The sequence below is a fragment of the Salmo salar genome, chromosome ssa14 (genome assembly GCF_905237065.1).
Source record: "Salmo salar chromosome ssa14, Ssal_v3.1, whole genome shotgun sequence".
Classification (NCBI taxonomy): Eukaryota; Metazoa; Chordata; class Actinopteri; order Salmoniformes; family Salmonidae; genus Salmo; species Salmo salar.
Window position 1 is genome coordinate 31619986 of NC_059455.1, and position 20496 is coordinate 31640481.

At 45.6% G+C, this 20496-nt stretch overlaps 1 protein-coding gene across 30 annotated transcripts in view; it reads left to right on the forward strand.

Moving 5' to 3' along the window:
• The window catches only part of LOC106569344 (obscurin), an 86911-nt gene that overhangs the window by 59459 nt on the left and 6956 nt on the right, over window positions 1-20496 (forward strand). For 29 of the 30 annotated variants that reach the window (XM_045694207.1, XM_014140604.2, XM_014140605.2 and 26 more), the window contains 19 exons: window positions 3594-3884; window positions 4153-4425; window positions 5021-6451; window positions 7463-7744; window positions 7948-8029; window positions 8184-8305; window positions 8831-9028; window positions 9185-9217; window positions 9362-9460; window positions 10224-10442; window positions 10664-10834; window positions 13104-13243; window positions 13559-13759; window positions 13884-13960; window positions 15847-16017; window positions 18923-19082; window positions 19220-19336; window positions 19885-20049; window positions 20169-20327. In XM_045694207.1, coding sequence (XP_045550163.1) covers window positions 3594-3884; window positions 4153-4425; window positions 5021-6451; window positions 7463-7744; window positions 7948-8029; window positions 8184-8305; window positions 8831-9028; window positions 9185-9217; window positions 9362-9460; window positions 10224-10442; window positions 10664-10834; window positions 13104-13243; window positions 13559-13759; window positions 13884-13960; window positions 15847-16017; window positions 18923-19082; window positions 19220-19336; window positions 19885-20049; window positions 20169-20327 — 4391 coding nt within the window. The remainder of the gene's footprint in view (window positions 1-3593; window positions 3885-4152; window positions 4426-5020; window positions 6452-7462; window positions 7745-7947; window positions 8030-8183; window positions 8306-8830; window positions 9029-9184; window positions 9218-9361; window positions 9461-10223; window positions 10443-10663; window positions 10835-13103; window positions 13244-13558; window positions 13760-13883; window positions 13961-15846; window positions 16018-18922; window positions 19083-19219; window positions 19337-19884; window positions 20050-20168; window positions 20328-20496) is intronic. The other variant, XM_045694208.1, reaches the window with a different exon arrangement.

A 20496-nucleotide genomic window follows, 5' to 3' on the forward strand; every position in this document is an offset into this window, starting at 1 on the left:
AAAATTATTGGGGCTGCCTCTCGGGTTCTACCTGCCTCCCAGGCAGGTTGTCACAGTGGACCCGCAACTGATCCCATGTCCAGTCAATCATTTTCCTCCAATACTTCCAGCGACCAGGATGCCATCTCCTCCCGAGCGTGCTGCTTCCAATAGTCCTCCTTGACTTCCCTCTGTCCTCTTCTCCGCTGTTTGGTCTTTTTGTGGTGGGTAGTTCTGTCACATGTGTCGTAGTGGAGAGAAGACCAAGGCGCAGTGGGAATGTGAATACTCATACTTTTAATAAACTCAAGTAAGGCATCCACAGGAAAAAAACAATAAACGCGACAGCAACAGTTTTGCAGGCTATACAAACGCAGTGCAAAAACAACTACCCACAACCCCAAAGAAAAACACACACTACTATATAGGACTCCCAATCAAAGGCAATTCAACACACCTGCCTTCAATTGGGAGTCCAATCACCAACACAACACTTAACACACACAAAAACCCTGCCACGTCCTGACCAAAACTAATACAATTGCTCCCTCTGCTGGTCAGGACGTGACACTGTGGATGTATTTCAAGGCCAACCTTCAAACTCTGACCACTGTTCAGTTGGGTTGTCAGGTACCACAAAAAAGGGACTTAGGAAAATTACAATTGGTTTGAACACGGCAGCACGGCTAGCCCTTAAAAGTGCACAGAAGCGCTAACATTAATGATATGCATGTCATCTCTCGTGGCTCATAGTGGAGGAGAGATTGACTTCAGCACTACTGGTTTTGGTAAGAAGTGTTGACATTCTGAGATGCACCAAGCTGTCAATTTAAGCTACTAGCACACAGCTGAGACACCCATGCTGTCACGCTCTGACCTAGGAGAGCTGTGTTTTCTCTGTTTAGTTAGGTCAGGGTGTGATAGGTGGGTGGGCATTCTATGTTTTGTGTTCTATGTTTTGGCCGGGTATGGTTTCCAATCAGATGCAGCTGTCATTCGTTGTCTCTGATTGGAAGCCATACTTAGGCAGCCTGTTTTTCCCTGTGTTTTCATGGGATCTTGTTTTTGTGCAGCTGTGTTTGAGCAGCCCCAGAACGTCACGTTTGTTTCAGTTTCACCTGTTTATTGTTTTGTTCGGGTTCACTAATAAAACATGTGGAACTACCGGCACGCTGCGCCTTGGCTGATTTATGACAGGGAATTCGAAGACAGCACACGTGACAGAAGATCCCACCAAAAGAAAGCCAAGCAGCGTGCACTCACCAGGAAGACGAGCGGGACCAAGCAGTGTGGATCAGAGGACTGGACCTGGGAAGAGATCCTGGATGGGGCAGGACCTTGGACAAGTCCGGGAGAGTATCGCCGCCCGCCGGAGGAGAAAGAGGCAGCAAAGGCAGAATGGCGATACTGGGAAGAACGGCTAAGAGAGCTACAGGAGCCCGAGAGGCAGCGCCCCCAAAAATGTTTGGGGGGGGTGGGCACACGGGTAGATTGGCTAAGGCGGGTTTAAGACCTGAGCCAACTCCCCGTGCTTACCGTGGGGAGTGAGTGACTGTACAAGCACCGTGTTATGCGGTGGTGCGCACGGCGTCACCCATGAGCACCACAGCCTGGTGCGCTCGGTGCAAGCTCCTCACCGTTGTCGTGCTAAGGTTGGCACTCAGCCAGCTTGGAGTATGCCCGCTCAGCATTCCTGCCCTCCAGTGTGCCTCCATAGCCCAGTGTGTCCTGTGCCTGCTCCGTGCACTCTCCCTCCAGTGCGCCTCCCTAGCCCAGTACGTCCTGTGCCTGCTCCTCGCACTCTTCCTCCAGTACGCCTCCATAGCCCAGTACGGCCGGTGCCTACTTTGAGCACTCGGTCCTCAGTACGTCTCCCCAGTCCGGTGAGACCTGTTCCAGCTCCACGAATAAAGCCTCCAGTGATAATTGAGGGTCCGAAGCCTGTAGAGATGATCCATGGCACGAAGCCTCTAGTGATGATCCATGGCCCGGAGCCTGTAGAGATAATCCATGGCAAGAAGCGTGTAGGGATTATCCATGGTCCGGAGCCTGTAGGGATAATCCATGGCACGAAGCCTGTAGGGATAATCCATGGCCCGGCACCTGTAGAGATGATCAATGGCACGAAGCCTCCAGTGATGATCCAGGACACGGAACCTGTATTGATGATCCAAGGCATGGAGCCTGCAACAATGCTCCTCAGTCCGGAGCCTCCAGTGATGCTCCTCAGTCCGGAGCCTCCAGCGACGCTCCTCAGTCCGGAGCCTCCAGCGACGCTTCCCAGTCCGGAGCCTCCAGCGACGCTTCCCAGTCCGGAGCCTCCAGCGACGCTTCCCAGTCCGGAGCCTCCAGCGACGCTCCCCAGTCCGGAGCCTCCAGCGACGCTCCCCAGTCCGGAGCCTCCAGCGACGCTCCCCAGTCCGGAGCCTCCAGCGACGCTCCCCAGCCCGGAGTCTTCAGCGACGCTCCCCAGCCCAGAGTCTTCAGCGACGCTCCCCAGCCCAGAGTCTTCAGCGACGCTCCCCAGCCCAGAGTCTTCAGTGGCGCCCGCAGCCCAGAGTCTTCAGTGGCGGCCTGCAGCCCAGAGTCTTCAGCGGCGGCCTGCAGCCCAGAGTCTTCAGCGGCGGCCTTCAGCCCAGAGTCTTCAGCGGCGGTTGGCGTTCCAGAGCCTTCGGAGATGATCCATGGTCTGGTTCCTCCGGACACACAGAAGCGGGGGGATCAATGGGCGGGGGGGGGGGTGCTACGCCCGGAACCAGAGCTGCCGCCAATTATAGATGCCCACCCGGACCCTCCCCAATAGGTTCAGGTTTCTGGCCGGGAGTCCGCACCTTTGAGGGGGCTGTCGGCTCTGACCTAGGAGAGCTGTGTTTTCTCTGTTTAGTTAGGTCAGGGTATGATAGGTGGGTGGGCATTTGGCCGGGTATGGTTTCAAATCAGATGCAGCTGTCATTCGTTGTCTCTGATAGGCTGCCTAAGTATGGCTTCCAGTCTTTCCCTGTGTTTTCGTGGGATCTTGTTTTTGTGCAGCTGTGTTTGAGCAGCCCCAGAACGTCACGTTTGTTTCAGTTTCACCTGTTTCTTGTTTTGTTCGAGTTCACTAATAAAACATGTGGAACTACCGGCATGCTGCGCCTTGGCTGATTTATGACAGGGAATTCAAAGACGGCACACGTGAGACATGCGTACCCCACAAGACATGTCACCAGAGGTCTCTTCACAATCCCCAAGTCCAGAACAGACTATGGGAGGCGGACAGTGACTACATGGAACTCTATTCCACATCAGGTAACTGATGCAAGCTGTAGAATCAGATTTTTCTTTTTTAAGATACAAATACAACCTATGGAACAGCGGGGACTGTGAAGAGACACACAGGTACAGAGACACACATACACACACAAACAATAGCACTCTACACACGTACATTGAAATATCGTTGTATGGTGTTATTATACATTTTGTATCGTAGATATGTAGCGGTGTGCTAATGCTATATGATCTTTTGTTTGTATAATATAAGTGCCTTGGCAGCAGCTAATGGGGATCCTAATAATTACAAATACAAATTCCTCTCTCTTCAAACCCACCACTGACCCGCTCTCCTTTTATAGCTGTTCCTGACCCCCCGGAGGACCCAGAGCTGGTCAGTAAGAGTAAGCAGGCGGTGACCCTGTCTTGGTTCACACCCCTCAGCGACGGAGGCAGCCCTATTTTGGGCTACAGGGTGGAGATGAGGCTGGCGGACAGTGTCCTCTGGCTGCCGTGCCATGCAGAGCCTGTGTGTAACACAGAGTTCTCTGTGGATAACCTCATCCCAGGGAGCGGCTACAGGTTCAGGGTGGCAGCCATCAACAGAGCTGGGACAGGAGAACCTGTCCAGTTGCCTCAGAGCGTTCAGCTGGGTGAGTTGCCTATATGATGAGCTCACACCTGAGACAAACATAGATATCTCTATATGGCTCTGTCTCAAGCCCAGCATGTTGAACACCCTAATTATAACCTCGTCCTAGATCATGTATGTGTTAGTTATACCATTTAAAACATAGGAGAGTCTAATGCATTTCCCATTGGCATGAATTGTATCTGTAGTGTCCCATCTATTGGAAAAAATATAAATCAATCAACAACCAATCAATCAACGAACAGTCAATGAATCGTTTTGGTCCATAGAGGCTCCAGTGACAGTAACACAACAGTTGGCCTGTCCAGACCTGCAGGAGGGTAAGATGGCCCGTGTGGAGTGTGAACTCTCTGCTGAGGGAAGCTCGGTCACCTGGCTCAAAGACAACAAGGAGCTGGAGTATGGGGTCAAGTACCAGGTCACCACAGAGGGCAAGACACAAGTGCTGCTGATCAAAGACTTTGAGTCTGCTGACCAGGGTGTGTACACCTGTGTGGCCTCAGACGAGGCAGAAAGCTCCCTTAATCTCAACCTACCAAAAGGTACACATGCCCAAACAAACCAGAATATTATACCATGTAAGTTTAATTTTGCTTTTCCATTCGCCCACATTAATTTATTATGAAACTCTTGTAAGCCATTCTCCTCAAGCCAAACTGGAAGCTTGGTGGAGATGTGTTTGTTATTTGAGGTTAAGGTAAGTTGATCTGCTATTTCTAGCAATCAATCAAATGTATTTATAAAGCCCTTCTTACATCAGCTGATGTCACAAAGTGCTGTACAGAAACCCAGCCTAAAACCCCAAACAGCAAGCAATGCAGGTGTAGAAGCACGGTGGCTAGGAAAAACTCCCTAGAAAGGCCAGAACCTAGGAAGAGAGGAACCAGGCTATGAGGGGTGGCCAGTCGTCTTCTGGCTGTAGATTATAATTATTATCAGCTAGTAATGATGTGAGGTGAGCTCATTCTTCCAAAGTATGCACGAACACACTACTCCTATCAGAAAATAATTTAATCCCGTGGGTATTTGTCACTACATGATCAACATAGTTCTTATAAATGTAGTGTGTGTTGGGGCTGCTATACTGTAGAGGTGTCCATTTGCTGCGTATAACATTCCATTGTGTCCTGGTTGTAGGTGGAGATGGGGTTCAGTTGGAGGAGGGGGCCCAGCCCAGCCTGCCTCCTGAGGCTGCCTCCGAGGGTGACGTCCATGCACTGTGGGAGGACCTGGCCAAGAAACGCCGCATGAGCCGAGAGCCCACCCTTGACTCCATCTCTGAGCTGCCTGATGAGGAGGACAAGGAGCCCAAGACACCCAAGGGACCAGTCAAGGAAAAGAAAGCCCCGGAGATGGTGGGGGTGAAAGCCCTGGAGAATGAGAAAGTGGATGTGAAAGCCCCGGAGAAGGAGAAGGTGGAGGTGAAAGCACCAGAGAAAGAGAAGGTGAAAGAAAAGGAAAAGGTCATAGAGCATGTCATCGTCCCTAAGAAGAAGGTGTTGGAGCCAAACTTGTACACTAGCTCTGAGGACGAGTCCAGGCCTCCAACACTGGTTTCCTACCTGAAGAAGAGCAGCAAGTCCTCCCTCTCTGTGTGTGACCAGACAGAGTCCATCTCCACTGAGAAGTTCTACGCACAGTTCAAGTTGAAAGAGGAGACCACAGTCCAACAGACCTCAGTCCAACAGACCTCATCTTCAGTACAGCAGATCACAGCACAGACCACAGACATCACGAAGGTCGGTGATGAGGAGGACGAAGAAAAGGGGCTGCTGGATGCTGCTGTAAAGATCCAGGCTGCCTTCAAGGGGTACAAAGCCCGCAAGGACATGCGTCCAGTCTTCAAAGACGTCTTCAAGGACCAGACCAAGGAACCCAATGGCACCATCCACCTGGAGTGTGTGGCGGAGGGCAAGCCAGAGAAGGTGCGCTGGTTGAAGGATGGCGAGCACCTGGCAGACGGCAAGCACCACCACATTGACATCTACAACGATGGCACCTGCTCTCTGGTCATCACCGCCGTAACCACCAAGGACACGGGCGTCTACACCTGTGAGGTCACCAACAAGTTCGGTGTGACCACCCACAGCGGCAAGGTGACGGTGGGCTCGGCGCGGGAGGCATCTGGAAGGAGGCCCCTGACCATGGGCTACAGTGCCGACAGCGAGGCGGAGAGCTCGTCGGCAGAAAGCGAGATGGACGAGTCTCTGAGGCAGGCTAGCAAACGGCTTCGCCGCCTCCTCCGCACACGCCTGCCGGCCACGTCGGAGGAGGAGTCGTTCGTCAGCTGTGATGATGAGGCTGAGCTGCAGGCCCCCGACCCCAAATCGTACCGCGAGGACGAGCGATACATCTACATCCGCTTCGACAAGCGGTCTGAGGCCCAGGTGGCGTCTCAGCGCTTCAAGGAGATGTTCACGGCCCAGGGGGTCCCTGTGGAGACCACCATCCAGGAGGCTGGACCTCTCAAAGTGGAGCTGCGCATCATGAAGATGGGATACACTCAAGATGGCTCTGCAACACCCACACAGGAGAAGCAGCTGCCTGCGTTCATGACAGGAGCCCCCGGTATGAAAACCAGAGAGTACATTTCTCTGTACGTCTTGCTGCAATTAAGTTTGATGTTGAGATTATAACATAGAATTAAATAGGTATTTAATTCTATCTCTATCGGTAATCCTAAATCATTTTGTCTACCATTCTATTTAGTAATCAAAATTAACCAGTTAAATCACAAAAAGACTAATGCCTTGGTAATTCAGGAAAGGTCATATTGATTTTAAGTCAAGCAATGTTTGATATTGAAGTAATGTAGTTTATTTCGCTTGAATAATATAAATACATGTTTCAATGTGTTTAAATTCCAAACTTTTTTGCACATTAACAGGAGCCATTGCTTGTTAGCTAAGACGTTTAGTGTGTACTTGCTAAATAATTTGTCAAATTGTCCTCATCCAGGCTTTCATCTTGCTTTCAATGGTGTGTTGTGTGTTCCGTGTGGTTACTACATTACCTTTTCTGTCTTTGTGTGTGACCTAATGTTCCTTTTCTTTTGTCCAAACAGTTTGTATTTCAGTCATGTCAGTGTGTGTCTTCTTTGATATGTTTGTTTTGATGTAGTGTCATGTGTCCTCAGTTTTGTCCCAAACATTTGTTTGTTTGTCTTTGCTGTAATTTAATGGTTGCTTCAATTTCTTTTTACCCACTTCTTTCCAGTATTGACACTATATATCCGTTCTATTCACACTTACCCTCCATTTCTCCTCATGTTGTGCTGCCCTGCCGTAGTCCTCAGTTTTAAATGTGTTTGTGTCTTTGCTCTCCTTGACCCACTCCATTCTAGAATTGATACAATCCTTTCCATCCAATAATCCTCATGTTATACTGCCTGCCTTTACACCCTTTCATATCTGTGCTGTTTATTGTTGTACTGTAAAAGCAAATTGTAAAAAAATATATAGATAATCCTGTTCAGTAAGAATTACACATGGAATACCAGTCAAATTAATCCCCTGCATAATGAATAAAATCTCCTAATTTATTGTTGTGCCTAACTGATTGTCCCTGTCTCTCCCCCAGCGGCCCCAGTCTTCCTGACTGAACTCCAGAGCCAGGACGTGCCAGACGGTTACCCGGTCAGCTTTGACTGCGTGGTGATCGGGAAGCCTCCACCCAGTGTGCGTTGGTTCAAGGATGGTAAGCTGCTGGAGGAGAACGACCACTACATGATCAACGAGGACCAGGAGGGCTGCCACCAGCTCATCATCACCACCGTGCTGCCCTCTGACATGGGCGTCTACCGCTGTATGGCTGAGAACACCAGCGGCATCGCTGCCACCAAGGCTGAGCTAAGGGTCGACAGTGAGTACAGAACATATGATATTGATTGGTAGGTTGGTTATTTTGTTTATTTTGTTATGTTTTTGTTGTTGGTTCTTTTGGTTATTTCGTTGTTTATTTAGTTGATTATTTGGGTATTTAGTTGGTTGGTTGACTGTATGCATAGGATATCCTCATCCGTGTTATTTTGAGAGTAATTGTGTAATGCATCTCTCTTTCCTCAGTGTCTTGCAGCTCAGACTACGATACTGCAGCTGATGCCACTGAGACAGGCTCCTATATCAGTGCCAAGGGTTACATGTCTAGGTGAATGAGACAACCCAGAGTTTACAAGCCCTTTGACTTTGAATGTAACCTTCTTTACAATGGAATCCTGATTCCTAATAGTACCTAAAACGTTTCCCTGGTCATGTTACTTCTTTACTGACAGCTTTACTTTCTTCCTATCCTCTCCCCTCAGGGAAACGGAAGCCTTTGAGTCTGTGGTAGAGGATGAGCAGATGCCACAAGTACTGGATGAGCTCCATGATGTGCACGTCAGCCCAGGCTCACCCATCGCTAAGATGCAGCTGAAAGTCAAAGGTTGGTCTGTGGGTTACTCTCCACCTCCTCTGCATTAGTCAAACCCTGCTAGACTACGTTGTCTCTGTGCAGGTACTTCAGAGGTCTAACTTTAATAGAGAAGAATTAACTAGAGTCATGCGTACCTAGATATGGTAGAGCAGCTAAAAAAGCCAAGTAAACACTAAAATCACATTTTATTTGTCACATGCACCAAAATGCTTACTTACAAGCCCTTAACCAACAATGTAGTTCAAGAAATAGAAAAACTAAAGTAAAAAAAATACAATAAAATGTAAAAGTAACTCAAGGAAATTAGATAACAATAACGAGGCTATATACAGGGGGTACCGGTACCAAGTCAAGGTGCGGGGTACAGGTTAGTCAAGGTAATTTGTAAATAGACTATGCATAGATAATAAACAGTGAGTAGCAGCAGTGTAAAAACTACTGCCCACCGGGCAGGTAAGTCAGAGGCAATTTATTATTTCTGCCCCCAGGGTCAATAACTAAGTGAGTTGCTTACTCTTTGTTGATATTTCCCAGGGTTCCCTAGTCCAAGGGTGTACTGGTTCAAGGACGGCCACCCGCTGCGTTCCTCAGACAGGATCCTGCTGCTGGACAAGAGAGACATCCACAGCCTGGAAGTCCTGGAGGTGAAGAGGGAGGACACAGGAGAGTACTCTGCCTACATCAGCAACGCTGCTGGAACAGCATACTCCTCTGCTAGGCTGCTGGTTCTGGGTAGGTCTACTCATGACTGAAAGGTTTATATTGAGAGGGATTTCTGTCTTCTACTTAGGATGATGTATTTAGTCTGCATTATGATATGTGTGTTATTGTATACACAACATAACATTCTTGTATTTACTGAAGAATTCATGGTTACCCTCTCAACAGGTCCAGGAGAGCTCACGCCTGTAGAGAAGCACGGTATTTAATTATGATTTTATAATATTCATTGATTTATTTATTCATTCATTACTGCTTGCACTGTTGCCTATAGCATGCCACATTGTTCTGAATTTTGAGCTACGTGATGATGACGCTTTTCTACACCCATGTTTGACTTCCTAGATCCCAAGGTGCCTCTGGTGCCGCCCCGCTTCCTAGAGAGGTTCAGCAACAGGAAGGTGAAACAGGGAGCCAGCGTCACCATGTCTGTCAGAGTGGAAGGTATCTATCAACAACACTGTACACTGAACTCATATATAATGATGGTATATTTAAGCAATAAGGCCCATGGGGGGGGTTGTACAGTATATGGCCAATATACCACGGCTAAGGGCTGTTCTTATGCACTACACAACGTGGAGTGCCTGGATACAGCCCTTAGCCGTGGTATATTGGCCATATACCACAAACGCCCAAGGTGCCTTATTGCTATTATAAACTGGTTACCTACTTAATTTGAGCAGTAAATGTTTTGTCATACCCGTGATATAACACGGCTGTCAGCCAATTCTCATTCAGGGCTCGAACCACCCGGTTTATAAAACATATTATAAACTTGATAATTTGTGTCATGCCTAAGAACAGCCCTTAGCCGTGATATATTGGCCATATGCCACACCACCTCGGTCCTTATTTATTCATTATAATATGCTTGTACGTTTTTGTTTTGTAGTGTGACGCTAAGCTATAGAAACATCAACTTCAACCTCAGATTGTTTTGGCATGTAGTAATAGGTTTCTATAGCCGCAGTAACAGTACAGTATATCTCTCAACCTTGGCTGAGAGTTGACCAAGTCAGAGGAGCAGACCCAGGAGCAGACCCAGAATCAGTCACGCGTCCTATGAGAGATACGCTTCCATAAAGGATATTGTCATTCATCATACAGACATGCATGCGAGTCCACAGACTACTGTTTGATAAGACTATTCATCATACACCATGTGAATTCCCAAGTCCCACTATCTATATGTGTGCTCTCCAAGGTTCTCCCACCCCCATGGTGACTTGGCTGAAAGAGGAGTCTGCTGAGGACGTGTTGTGGATCAAGCCAGACACTAAGGGTTACAAGGTGGCCAGCTCTGGGCGCCAACACAGTCTCATCCTGATGGATGTGGGCTCTAAGCATGCAGGCACATACACCTGCATCGCCACCAACAAGGCCGGACAGTCCATTTGCACTGCCCAATTTGAGGTGGAGGATGGTGAGAAATTGAACGATATACCGTACTTGGTTTGTTTGTTTGGATCCCCATTAGCTGTTACAATAGCAACATTTCTTGAGTCCACAATACATATAAACAGCAAAACATACTGACACATGCTTTTCTAATCATACATAATATAAATTGATGTAGTATATGCGTGGCAGACAGCAAGTTCTAATGTGAAACATTCCTAATGTATTATCTGCTTTCTGTTGTAGCACCACAACCAAAGGAAGAGACCACAATCCCTCTGGGGATTACTATCAGCCCTCCAGACGAAGATGTTGGCAGAGGAAAAATGCAGTATCTAGGTGAAGTTGGATCAGAAGAGTTCCTTATGAAGCTCACCTCCCAGATCACAGAAATGGTATCTGCCAAGATCAGCCAAGGTGAGTGAAAATGTGTCATGGGCTGTTCCATCAAAGCTCCAAAATAGGGCACAGTTAGAACATTTTCTTATTTGATTTAAAGAAATGTTCTTCCACTCTTTGTGTTGATTTAAGATCAAGTAAATACACTTTGTGATTTGATGCAAATTTATTTAGATTTTACATGTAACTTATAATGACTTCTAGAATAGGTTAAAGTAATGTAATATTAATATCTGGGAAATGGGGATATAACAGACAAATACATCCTGTTGTATTGTACAGTCTGTGTGCTTTTATTGCAGGCTAAAACATTTGTATCTGCTTGTCTCTGGTAATACAGAGAAGGTTCTTAGTGTTTTAATAGCATAATAATAATATATATATATATATATATATATATATATATATATATATATATATATATATATATATAATATTGCCATTGATCAAGTCTAAATTCAAATTGTATATATACATTACCTTTGTAATGCTGTCATAAACACTATAAGCTATCTGTCATAACACTTCATCACAGTTTATGTAATGTTATGACAAGTTACTGTCATCCCACATGCAGTCCATCAGGCAAAGGGCCAACTAACACACCAGCGTTTGTTGGACTCAGCTACACCGCTGCGACTGTGGATATGTCCGTTCCTAATAGAGCTTCATGCAGGCTTTAAGAATGAACAGCTCAAAGAAAATGTCATGCACATTGCCTCTTGCTGCTCGCCATTTTCTTTATGTGGCTCAGTTGGTAGAGCATGGTGTTTGCAACGCCAGCATGGTGTGTGCAACGCCAGGGTTGTGGGTTCGATTCCCACGGGGGGCCAGTACAAAAAAAAAAATGAAAGAAATGAAATGAAATGTATGCATTCACTACTGTAAGTCGCTCTGGATAAGAGCATCTGCTAAAATGTAATATTTTTTTTTTTAAATAAATGTGATTTGATCTCTCTTCTCACTCGCTAATACTTGTTCTGCTTGTGTTTTGAGCAATGTGTGGATTCCTACACCATGTCCTCCCCTACGACCGACAGATATGGATTGTCATTGCTTCATTTCATCATCCTTCAGCCCTCCATCCATCCATCCATTAATTCACTCACATGCTCTCATCCGATCGTTAATTTGTTATTCAGACAGCACACAGAACCATCAAGTGCTCCAGTGGATGAAATCATGGCCCAAAGCCTCCAGTATGTATCCACAGTACATAAAGATCTCAGCTACTCTCACTAAAAACGATACATCCTTTACCCAAGTTAGAACATAAGAGGAGACTCACTATGTCCTCTTTGCATCTGTCTCTAGCTGTCTGACTTGGATTGGATTCATTGAATTTAATAGAGGAGTACCACTTGACATGAAACAAGGGGTTAGAAAATGACGTCCCTCTGTTCGTGTTGCACGACAGTAAGAATATCTTGGCTATCACCGGCGGTGATGACTTGTGGAGATGACATTAACATACAGTATTTCACCATTCAAGACACATTTAAACATTTTGAAACAAAATGGTCAAGATTCCATCGTATAGTGGGGGACAAAACTATCATTAAAACAGTACCATTATTCTGCTGCCATTTCAGTATAACAAAGAATATATATATAAGTGGTCAAACATTTCTCCCTTTATGATTTTGTGCTCCATGATATTTATTTGATGCATTAGTAGAAGTTGTGTCTTGGCAAAGCAGTGATTACCTGAGCACATGATTCAAATGGCTTTGAAGTGATACTCAGGATAGCATATAGCTGAAATACATGCCTGCACTCAGACATGTATGGACACAACTTAAGACCCCACGTCTTATTTGTACAGTGTCTTTCTTATGCATGCATCTAGTGTTCTAACTAGTTTGTAATAGTGAAAACTATTTAATCAAATAACTTGTGCAGTAGCAGCAAAACTGTTGATGGCACTAATGTGTAGCTTAGCTAACCTTCTGAGGAATCTTGATAATTCATTGTGCTAACTTTAAAATAAATGTGATACTATTAATTTCACGTGTCAAGAAGCCAAAGCTACACATTCCAGTTGGTCTGTCGATGTTTCAGTGGCCAATTTCACCTTTCTGTGAATGTGTGTACAGTATTAGGCCTATGTGCAGGTAACTGCCAAAATAAAGGAAACACTTGTGTAAATGAGGGATTCTATTGACACTTAATGTAGGTGTTTACTTTATTTTGGCAGTTACCTGTATATACTGTGATATTCTGAGGTGTGTGTATTGTATGCTCTCCTGGCTGTCTCCCTCTGAACCCCTCCCCCTCGCTGCCCTAGCCTCACTACGTGTCCCGGGAGGCGATAGTGACGACGAGACCAAGACACCCTCCGCCTCACCACACCACGGTCGCTCTCGCCCCGGCTCCATTCTCGCTGACTCCTCCTCTGAGTCTGACGACCCTGATGCCAGGGGAGAGGTATGGAACTATATAAAAGGATCTGTCATTCTTGTTCTTTGTTTGGAACACCTCAGTATCACATCACTCATACTGGGTCCTCTCTAATGACTCTGAAGTTTTTTCTCTTATATTTTTGACTGGATTTGCAGGCTACTTACTTGACTTATTCCTTTCAGCTTCTAGTGCAGAAAAGGGCCTCAACTGGCCTGCATCACCAGCAAACCCAGTTCTGGGCAAATCTCTTATAAATACAATTACGTTTTTTCATTCAAGTCACTGCAAATGTAAGCTCTTATAGACAAGACTTTGTCTGATGTTCGACTCTTTCTACAGATGTTTGACATCTATGTGGCTACGGCTGACTACAACCCCACCATCCCCAACAAAGATACCATTTCCCTGAAGGAGGGCCAGTATGTTGAGGTTCTGGACTCAGCACATCCACTGAAATGGCTGGTCCGGACCAAACCCACCAAAACCACTCCATCCCGCCAAGGCTGGGTCTCACCTGCCTACCTGGATAAAAAACTCAAGGTGTGTTTGAAGATACAAGTAATTGCTTTAGCACCAATATTGTACATCGACCTCTACTCTCTTGACCCTACTTTAGTTAAATGTTATTTTGTTCTTAATGTTATATTAAACTATTGTGTTCTAGCTGTCTGATGTTGCTGGTGACATCCCAGAGGGAGGTGGAGAAGAGGTCTCAGAAGGAGAATACAAGAAGAGACTACTGTGAGTCTAGAACTTCTAGAACTTCTCACACTCTCTTCTATTAGGGCCAAAACTTAAACTGAGATCAAACTGCCATGCAACTCTGACTCTGGGTGCTTCTACAGCTGCATTGCTTGCTGTTTGGGGTTTTAGGCTGGGTTTCTGTACAGCACTTTGTGACATCAGCTGATGTAAGAAGGGCTTTATAAATATACTGCTCACAAAAATAAAGGGAACACTTAAACAAAACAATGTAACTCCAAGTCAATCACACTTCTGTGAAATCAAACTGTCCACTTAGGAAGCAACACTGATTGACAATAAATTTCACATGCTGTTGTGCAAATGGAATAGACAACAGGTGGAAATTATAGGCAATTAGCAAGACACCCCCAATAAAGGAGTGGTTCTGCAGGTGGTAACCACAGACCACTTCTCAGTTCCTATGCTTCCTGGCTGATGTTTTGGTCACTTTTGAATGCTGGCGGTGCTTTCAGTCTAGTGGTAGCATGAGACGGAGTCTACAACCCACACAAGTGGCTCAGGTAGTGCAGCTCATCCAGGATGGCACATCAATGTGAGCTGTGACAAGACGGTTTGCTGTGTCTGTCAGCGTAGTGTCCAGAGCATGGAGGCGCTACCAGGAGACAGGCCAGTACATCAGGAGACATGGAGGAGGCCGTAGGAGGTCAACAACCCAGCAGCAGGACCGCTACCTCCGCCTTTGTGCAAGGAGGAGCAGGAGGAGCACTGCCAGAGCCCTGCAAAATGACCTCCAGCAGGCCACAAATGTGCATGTGTCTGCTCAAACGGTCAGAAACAGACTCCATGAGGGTGGTATGAGGGCCCGACGTCCACAGGTGGGGGTTGTGCTTACAGCCCAACACCGTGCAGGTCGTTTGGCATTTGCCAGAGAACACCAAGATTGGCAAAATCGCCACTGGCGCCCTGTGCTCTTCACAGATGAAAGCAGGTTCACACTGAGCACATGTGACAGACGTGACAGTCTGGAGACGCCGTGCAGAACGTTCTGCTGCCTGCAACATCCTCCAGCATGACTGGTTTGGCGGTGGGTCAGTCATGGTGTGGGGTGGCATTTCTTTGGGGGGGGGCCGCACAGCCCTCCATGTGCTCGCCAGAGGTAGCCTGACTGCCATTAGGTACCGAGATGAGATCCTCAGACCCCTTGTGAGACCATATGCTGATGCGGTTGGCCCTGGGTTCCTCCTAATGCAAGACAAAGCTAGACCTCATGTGGCAGGAGTGTGTCAGCAGTTCCTGCAAGAGGAAGGCATTGATGCTATGGACTGGCCCGCCCGTTCCCCAGACCTGAATCCAATTGAGCACATCTGGGTCATCATGTCTCGCTCCATCCACCAACGCCACGTTGCACCACAGACTGTCCAGGAGTTGGCGGATGCTTTAGTCCAGGTCTGGGAGGAGATCCCTCAGGAGACCATCCGTCACCTCATCAGGAGCATGCCCAGGCATTGTAGGGAGGTCATACAGGCACGTGGAGGCCACACACACTACTGAGCCTCATTTTGACTTGTTTTAAGGACATTACATCAAAGTTGGATCAGCCTGTAGTGTGGTTTTCCACTTTAATTTTGAGTGTGACTCCAAATCCAGACCTCCATGGGTTGATAAATTGGATTTCCATTGATTATTTTTGTGTGATTTTGTTGTCAGCACATTCAACTATGTAAAGAAAAAAGTATTTAATAAGATTATTTCATTCAATCAGATCTAGGATGTGTTATTTTAGTGTTCCCTTTATTTTTTTTTGAATGAATGTAAAAAGAAGATAGTTAGGATTCGGCTCTGCAAGAAACACAACCACAAGCAAGAAACACCACCACACTCAACGACACCCCATAATAACCACAATGCTCTGTCATCCTTAGCCAACTGATTCAAGACATGATCAACAGCGAGGCAGAGTTTGTCAAAGAGATGGACTTCTTCACCTCCCACCACGTCAAGCAAGTGGAGAGCCCTGACGCCCCATCTGACATCACCAGCCAGAAGGAGGCCATATTCAGGAACATCAACGAGATCAAGGCCTTCCATAGCGAGTAAGTACCACTGACTGTTTTTTTGGCCCGTCTTTAAACAAACTTCAACTTTTAAGGATTAATGAAGCTTTCATAAACCCTTTATAAGGCCTGTATATATGCTTCAGAAATGACCTAACTGGTTCTATTGCATTGATGTTTTGTCATTGTATAATACCATACCATTACAAAACATTAACACCTGCTCTTTCCATAACATAGACTGACTAGGTGAATCCACCTGAAAGCTATGATCCCTTATTTATGTCACTTGTTAAATCCACTTCAATCAGTGAAGATGAAGGGGTTATTTTTAATCCTTGAGACATTTGAGACATGGATTGTGTATGTGTGCCATTCAGAGGGTGAATGGGAAAGACAAAAGATTTGAGTGCCTTTGAACGGGGTATGGTAGTAGGTGCCAGGCACACTGGTTTGAGTGTGTCAAGAACTGCAATGCTGCTGGGTTTTTCACACTCAACAGTTTCCCATGTGTATCAAAAATGATCCACCACCCAAAGGACATTCAGCCAACTTGACACAACTGTGGGAAGCATTGAGTCAACATGGGCCAGCATCCCTGTGGAATGCTTTTGCCACCTTGTAGAGTCCATGCACCAACGAATTGAGGCTATTCTGAGGGCAAAAGGGGGTACAACTCAATATTAGGAAGGTGTTTGTAATGTTTTGTACACTCTGTATATACCACTTATAAAGTGGATAGTTTGGGTTCTGGATGCTGATTGGATGTGTTAGGTTCTAAATAAACACAGTAAAAAACTCAGACTCTTATTAAAGCTCAAACAAAGTTTATTCACCCACTGGGTCATACAGCTGCATAAGACAAAGACATATCCACACAAGCACTAGTATTTAATCCTTTCTCCTATGCTGAGCCCCTCCTTACACATCTGAACAGCCAATACACCTCTGTTGCTATGCAGAAGATTAGTGATATATGTTCTTCCTCACTTCATCTAACCTGACCTCTGCTCAAATTCCTCACTCCTCCCCAACTCACGGCTGTCATGAGACTGTGTCTCTTCTCCTCCCATAGGATCCCTAATGTCTGACAATAACATATCCTGGTAGAATGTAAACATTCTACATTCCCCTCTCTCCTCCAGTGACATGAAAAAGGATATTTAATGTTTTCAAGTCTAAAAGTCAGAACCCAACAGATGAAACAGCATTCCAGCTGTGAGTATATCAGACAATATACCATAAAATTACACTAAACAAATATAAACGCAACATGTAAAGTGTTGGTCCCATGTTTCATGAGCTGAAATAGAATATCCCCAAAAATGTTCACACACACAAAAAACGTATTTCTCTCAAACTTTGTGCACGAATTTGTTTACATCCCTGTTCGTGAGAATTTCTCATTTGCCAAGATAATCCATCCACCTGACAGGTGTGGCATATTAAGAAGCTGATTAAACATCATGTAATATTTCTAATTGTATATAACTGCCTTAATACAAATACAAATTACACAAGTGCACCATTGTGCTGGGCACAATAAAAGGCCACACAACACAATGCCACAGAAGTTTTGAAGTGTGGGCAATTGGCATGCTGACTGCAGGAATGTCCACCAGAGCTGTTGATAGAGAATTGAATGTTAATTTCTCTACCATAAGCCGCCGCCAACGTCATTTTAGAGAATTTGGCAGTACGTCCAACCTGCCTCACGACTGCATATCACGTGTATAGCGTTGTGTGGGTGAGCGGTTTGCTGATTCAACGTTGTAAACAGAGTGCCCCATGGTGATGGTGAGGTTATGGTATGGGCAGGCATAAGTTACGGACAACAAGCACAATTGCATTTTATCAATGGCAATTTGAATGCACATCAATACCGTGACGAGATCCTGAGGACCAGTTTCATACCATTCATCCACCGCCATCACTTTATTTCAGCATAATAATGCATGGCCCCATGTCACAAGGATCTGTACACATTTCCTGGAAGCTGAAAATGTCCCAGTTCTACCATGGCCTGCATACTCACCAGACATGTCACATATTGAGCACGTTTGGGATGCTCGGGATTGACGTGTGTGTGTGTGACGGCGTGTTCCAGTTCCCGCCAAAATCCAGCAACTTCACAGAGCCATTGAAGAGGAGTGAGACAACATTCCACAGGCCACAATCAACAGACTGATCAACTCTATACGAAGGAGATGTGTGGCGTGCATGAGAAATGGTGGTCACACCAGATACTGACTGGTTTTCTGATCCACCCCCATACCTTTTTTTTAAGGTACCAGTGACCAACAGATGCATATCTGTATTCCCAGTTGTGTGAAATACATAGATTAGGGCCTATCTCAATTGACTGATTTCCTTATGTGAACTGTAATTCAGTAAAATCTTTGAAATTGTTGCATATTGGATTTATATTTTTGTTCAGTATATTTTTTACTGTTCTATTTATCTTAGTAACCGGTTTGTTAAAGCAATAAGTCACCTCTGGGGTTTGCGTCATGCCTAAGGTTTGCGTAAGAACTACCCTTAGCCGTGATATATTTGCCATTATAAACTGGGTGGTTTGAGCCCTGAGTACTGATTGGCTGACAGCCATGGTATATCAGACCGTATACCATGGTTATGACAAAACATGTATTTTTACTGCTCTAATTACGTTGGTAACCAGTTTATAATAGCAATAAGGCACCTCGGGGGTTTGTGGTACATTGCCAATATACCACGGCTAAGGGCTGTATCCAGGCACTCTGTTTTGCAATGTGCGAATGAACAGTCCTTAGCCTTGGTATATTGGCCATATACCACACCCCCTCGGGCCTTATTGCTTAAACATATCACACCACCTCTGGGTGTATTGCTTAAATATACTGGTAATAATTACATTTCTCACAAAGCTGCTGAATGAATTGACCCCATACTGTGTGATGTGCAGGTCCATGCTCCCTAAGTTGATCCACTGCGACACTGATGATGACGTGGCCATGCGCTTCCTGAGGAGTAGCGAGGGCTTTGAGAAATACCTCCAGTACCTCGTAGGCCAGCAAAAGGCAGAGGCCGCTATCAGTGACAAGACCGTACACCGCTTCTTCAAGGTAAGTGAACCCTTCACAAATACTGTTAGCACAAATGGTTATTAATGTGTAAGTCTCGTCATCTTTGTGATTATGATGGCTGACTGATGTAAGGCTAGTAATGGCCATGTTTCTAAACCCTGTTGTCTTTGTCACAGGAATACACAGACAAAGAACAGGCCAGTGCCGACCCTGCTGAAGGTCCTGTACTGAGCATCAACGCTTACCTACAGAAACCTCTGGACAGAATCCAGAAGTACAAGGCCTTGCTCAAGGTGAGAGTTTAAAGCTGTAAATAGGTGTCATAGGCGTTGTAAGGGACAGACCAATGCGCAGCGGGTATAGTGCTCATCTTCTTTCTTTATTTAGAGTGAACACTCAAACAAAATAAACAAACGACAAAACAGTTCCGTAAGGCACACGGCTATACAGAAAACAACCACCCACAAACCCAAAGGAAAAAAGGGCTGCCTAAGTATGGCTTCCAATCAGAGACAACGTAAGACACCTGCCTCTGATTGGAAACCATACTCGGCCACACATAGAAAACTAGAACAAATCCCCTCTAAATAAACCAACCCCAAAACACACAAAAACAACACCCCCTGCCACGCCCTGACCATACTACAATGACAAATGACCCCTTTACTGGTTAGGACGTGACAATAGGGTATTCTTTGTTCTTGTTCACTAGAAATGAATGCACCTGAGCCTAAATTGTCATATGTTTTTATGTTATAAAATCTTGTTTAAATATTACTGTTATTATTATTATTATTATTATTATTATCTTAAATCGTTGTGCCCATTTCTGTGACTGTAGGAGCTGATCAGGAACAAGGCCAGGAACGGTCAGAACTGCTGCCTGCTGGAGGAGGCCTATGCCATGGTTTCATCACTGCCTCAGCGTTCAGAGAACACACACCACGTCTCCATGATAGAGAACTACCCTGCCACTCTGGATGTATTGGGGGAGCCCATCAGACAGGTGAATAACCAAAATCCATTTGCTTCCTTCTGGTGGCTAGTGAATACGACCATATTCTTGAGGATTTTCAACTCATTTTGTTTCTGTAGCCTATGTGACGGTGTTGTGTTTTCTGAAAGGGACCCTTCATGGTGTGGGAGGGTGCACCTGGGGTAAGGTCCTCCTCCAGAGGTCACCATCGACACGCGTTCCTCTTCAAAAACTATGTCATCATCTGCAAATCCAAGAGAGACACCAACACAGACACCCAGGGCTACGTCTTTAAGAACATGATGAAGGTAAGACTCTTCATTGCTCTTTCTAAAAACTCCATATGTAACTCAGCATGTCAATCCACTGAAACAAGTCACTAAAGAATTTGTCAACTCGGAATACCAGACAATTCCAATCTGTTGTTCAGGGTTGGCATAGAAATAGATTATTGCTGCTGGAGAGAATATATCATCA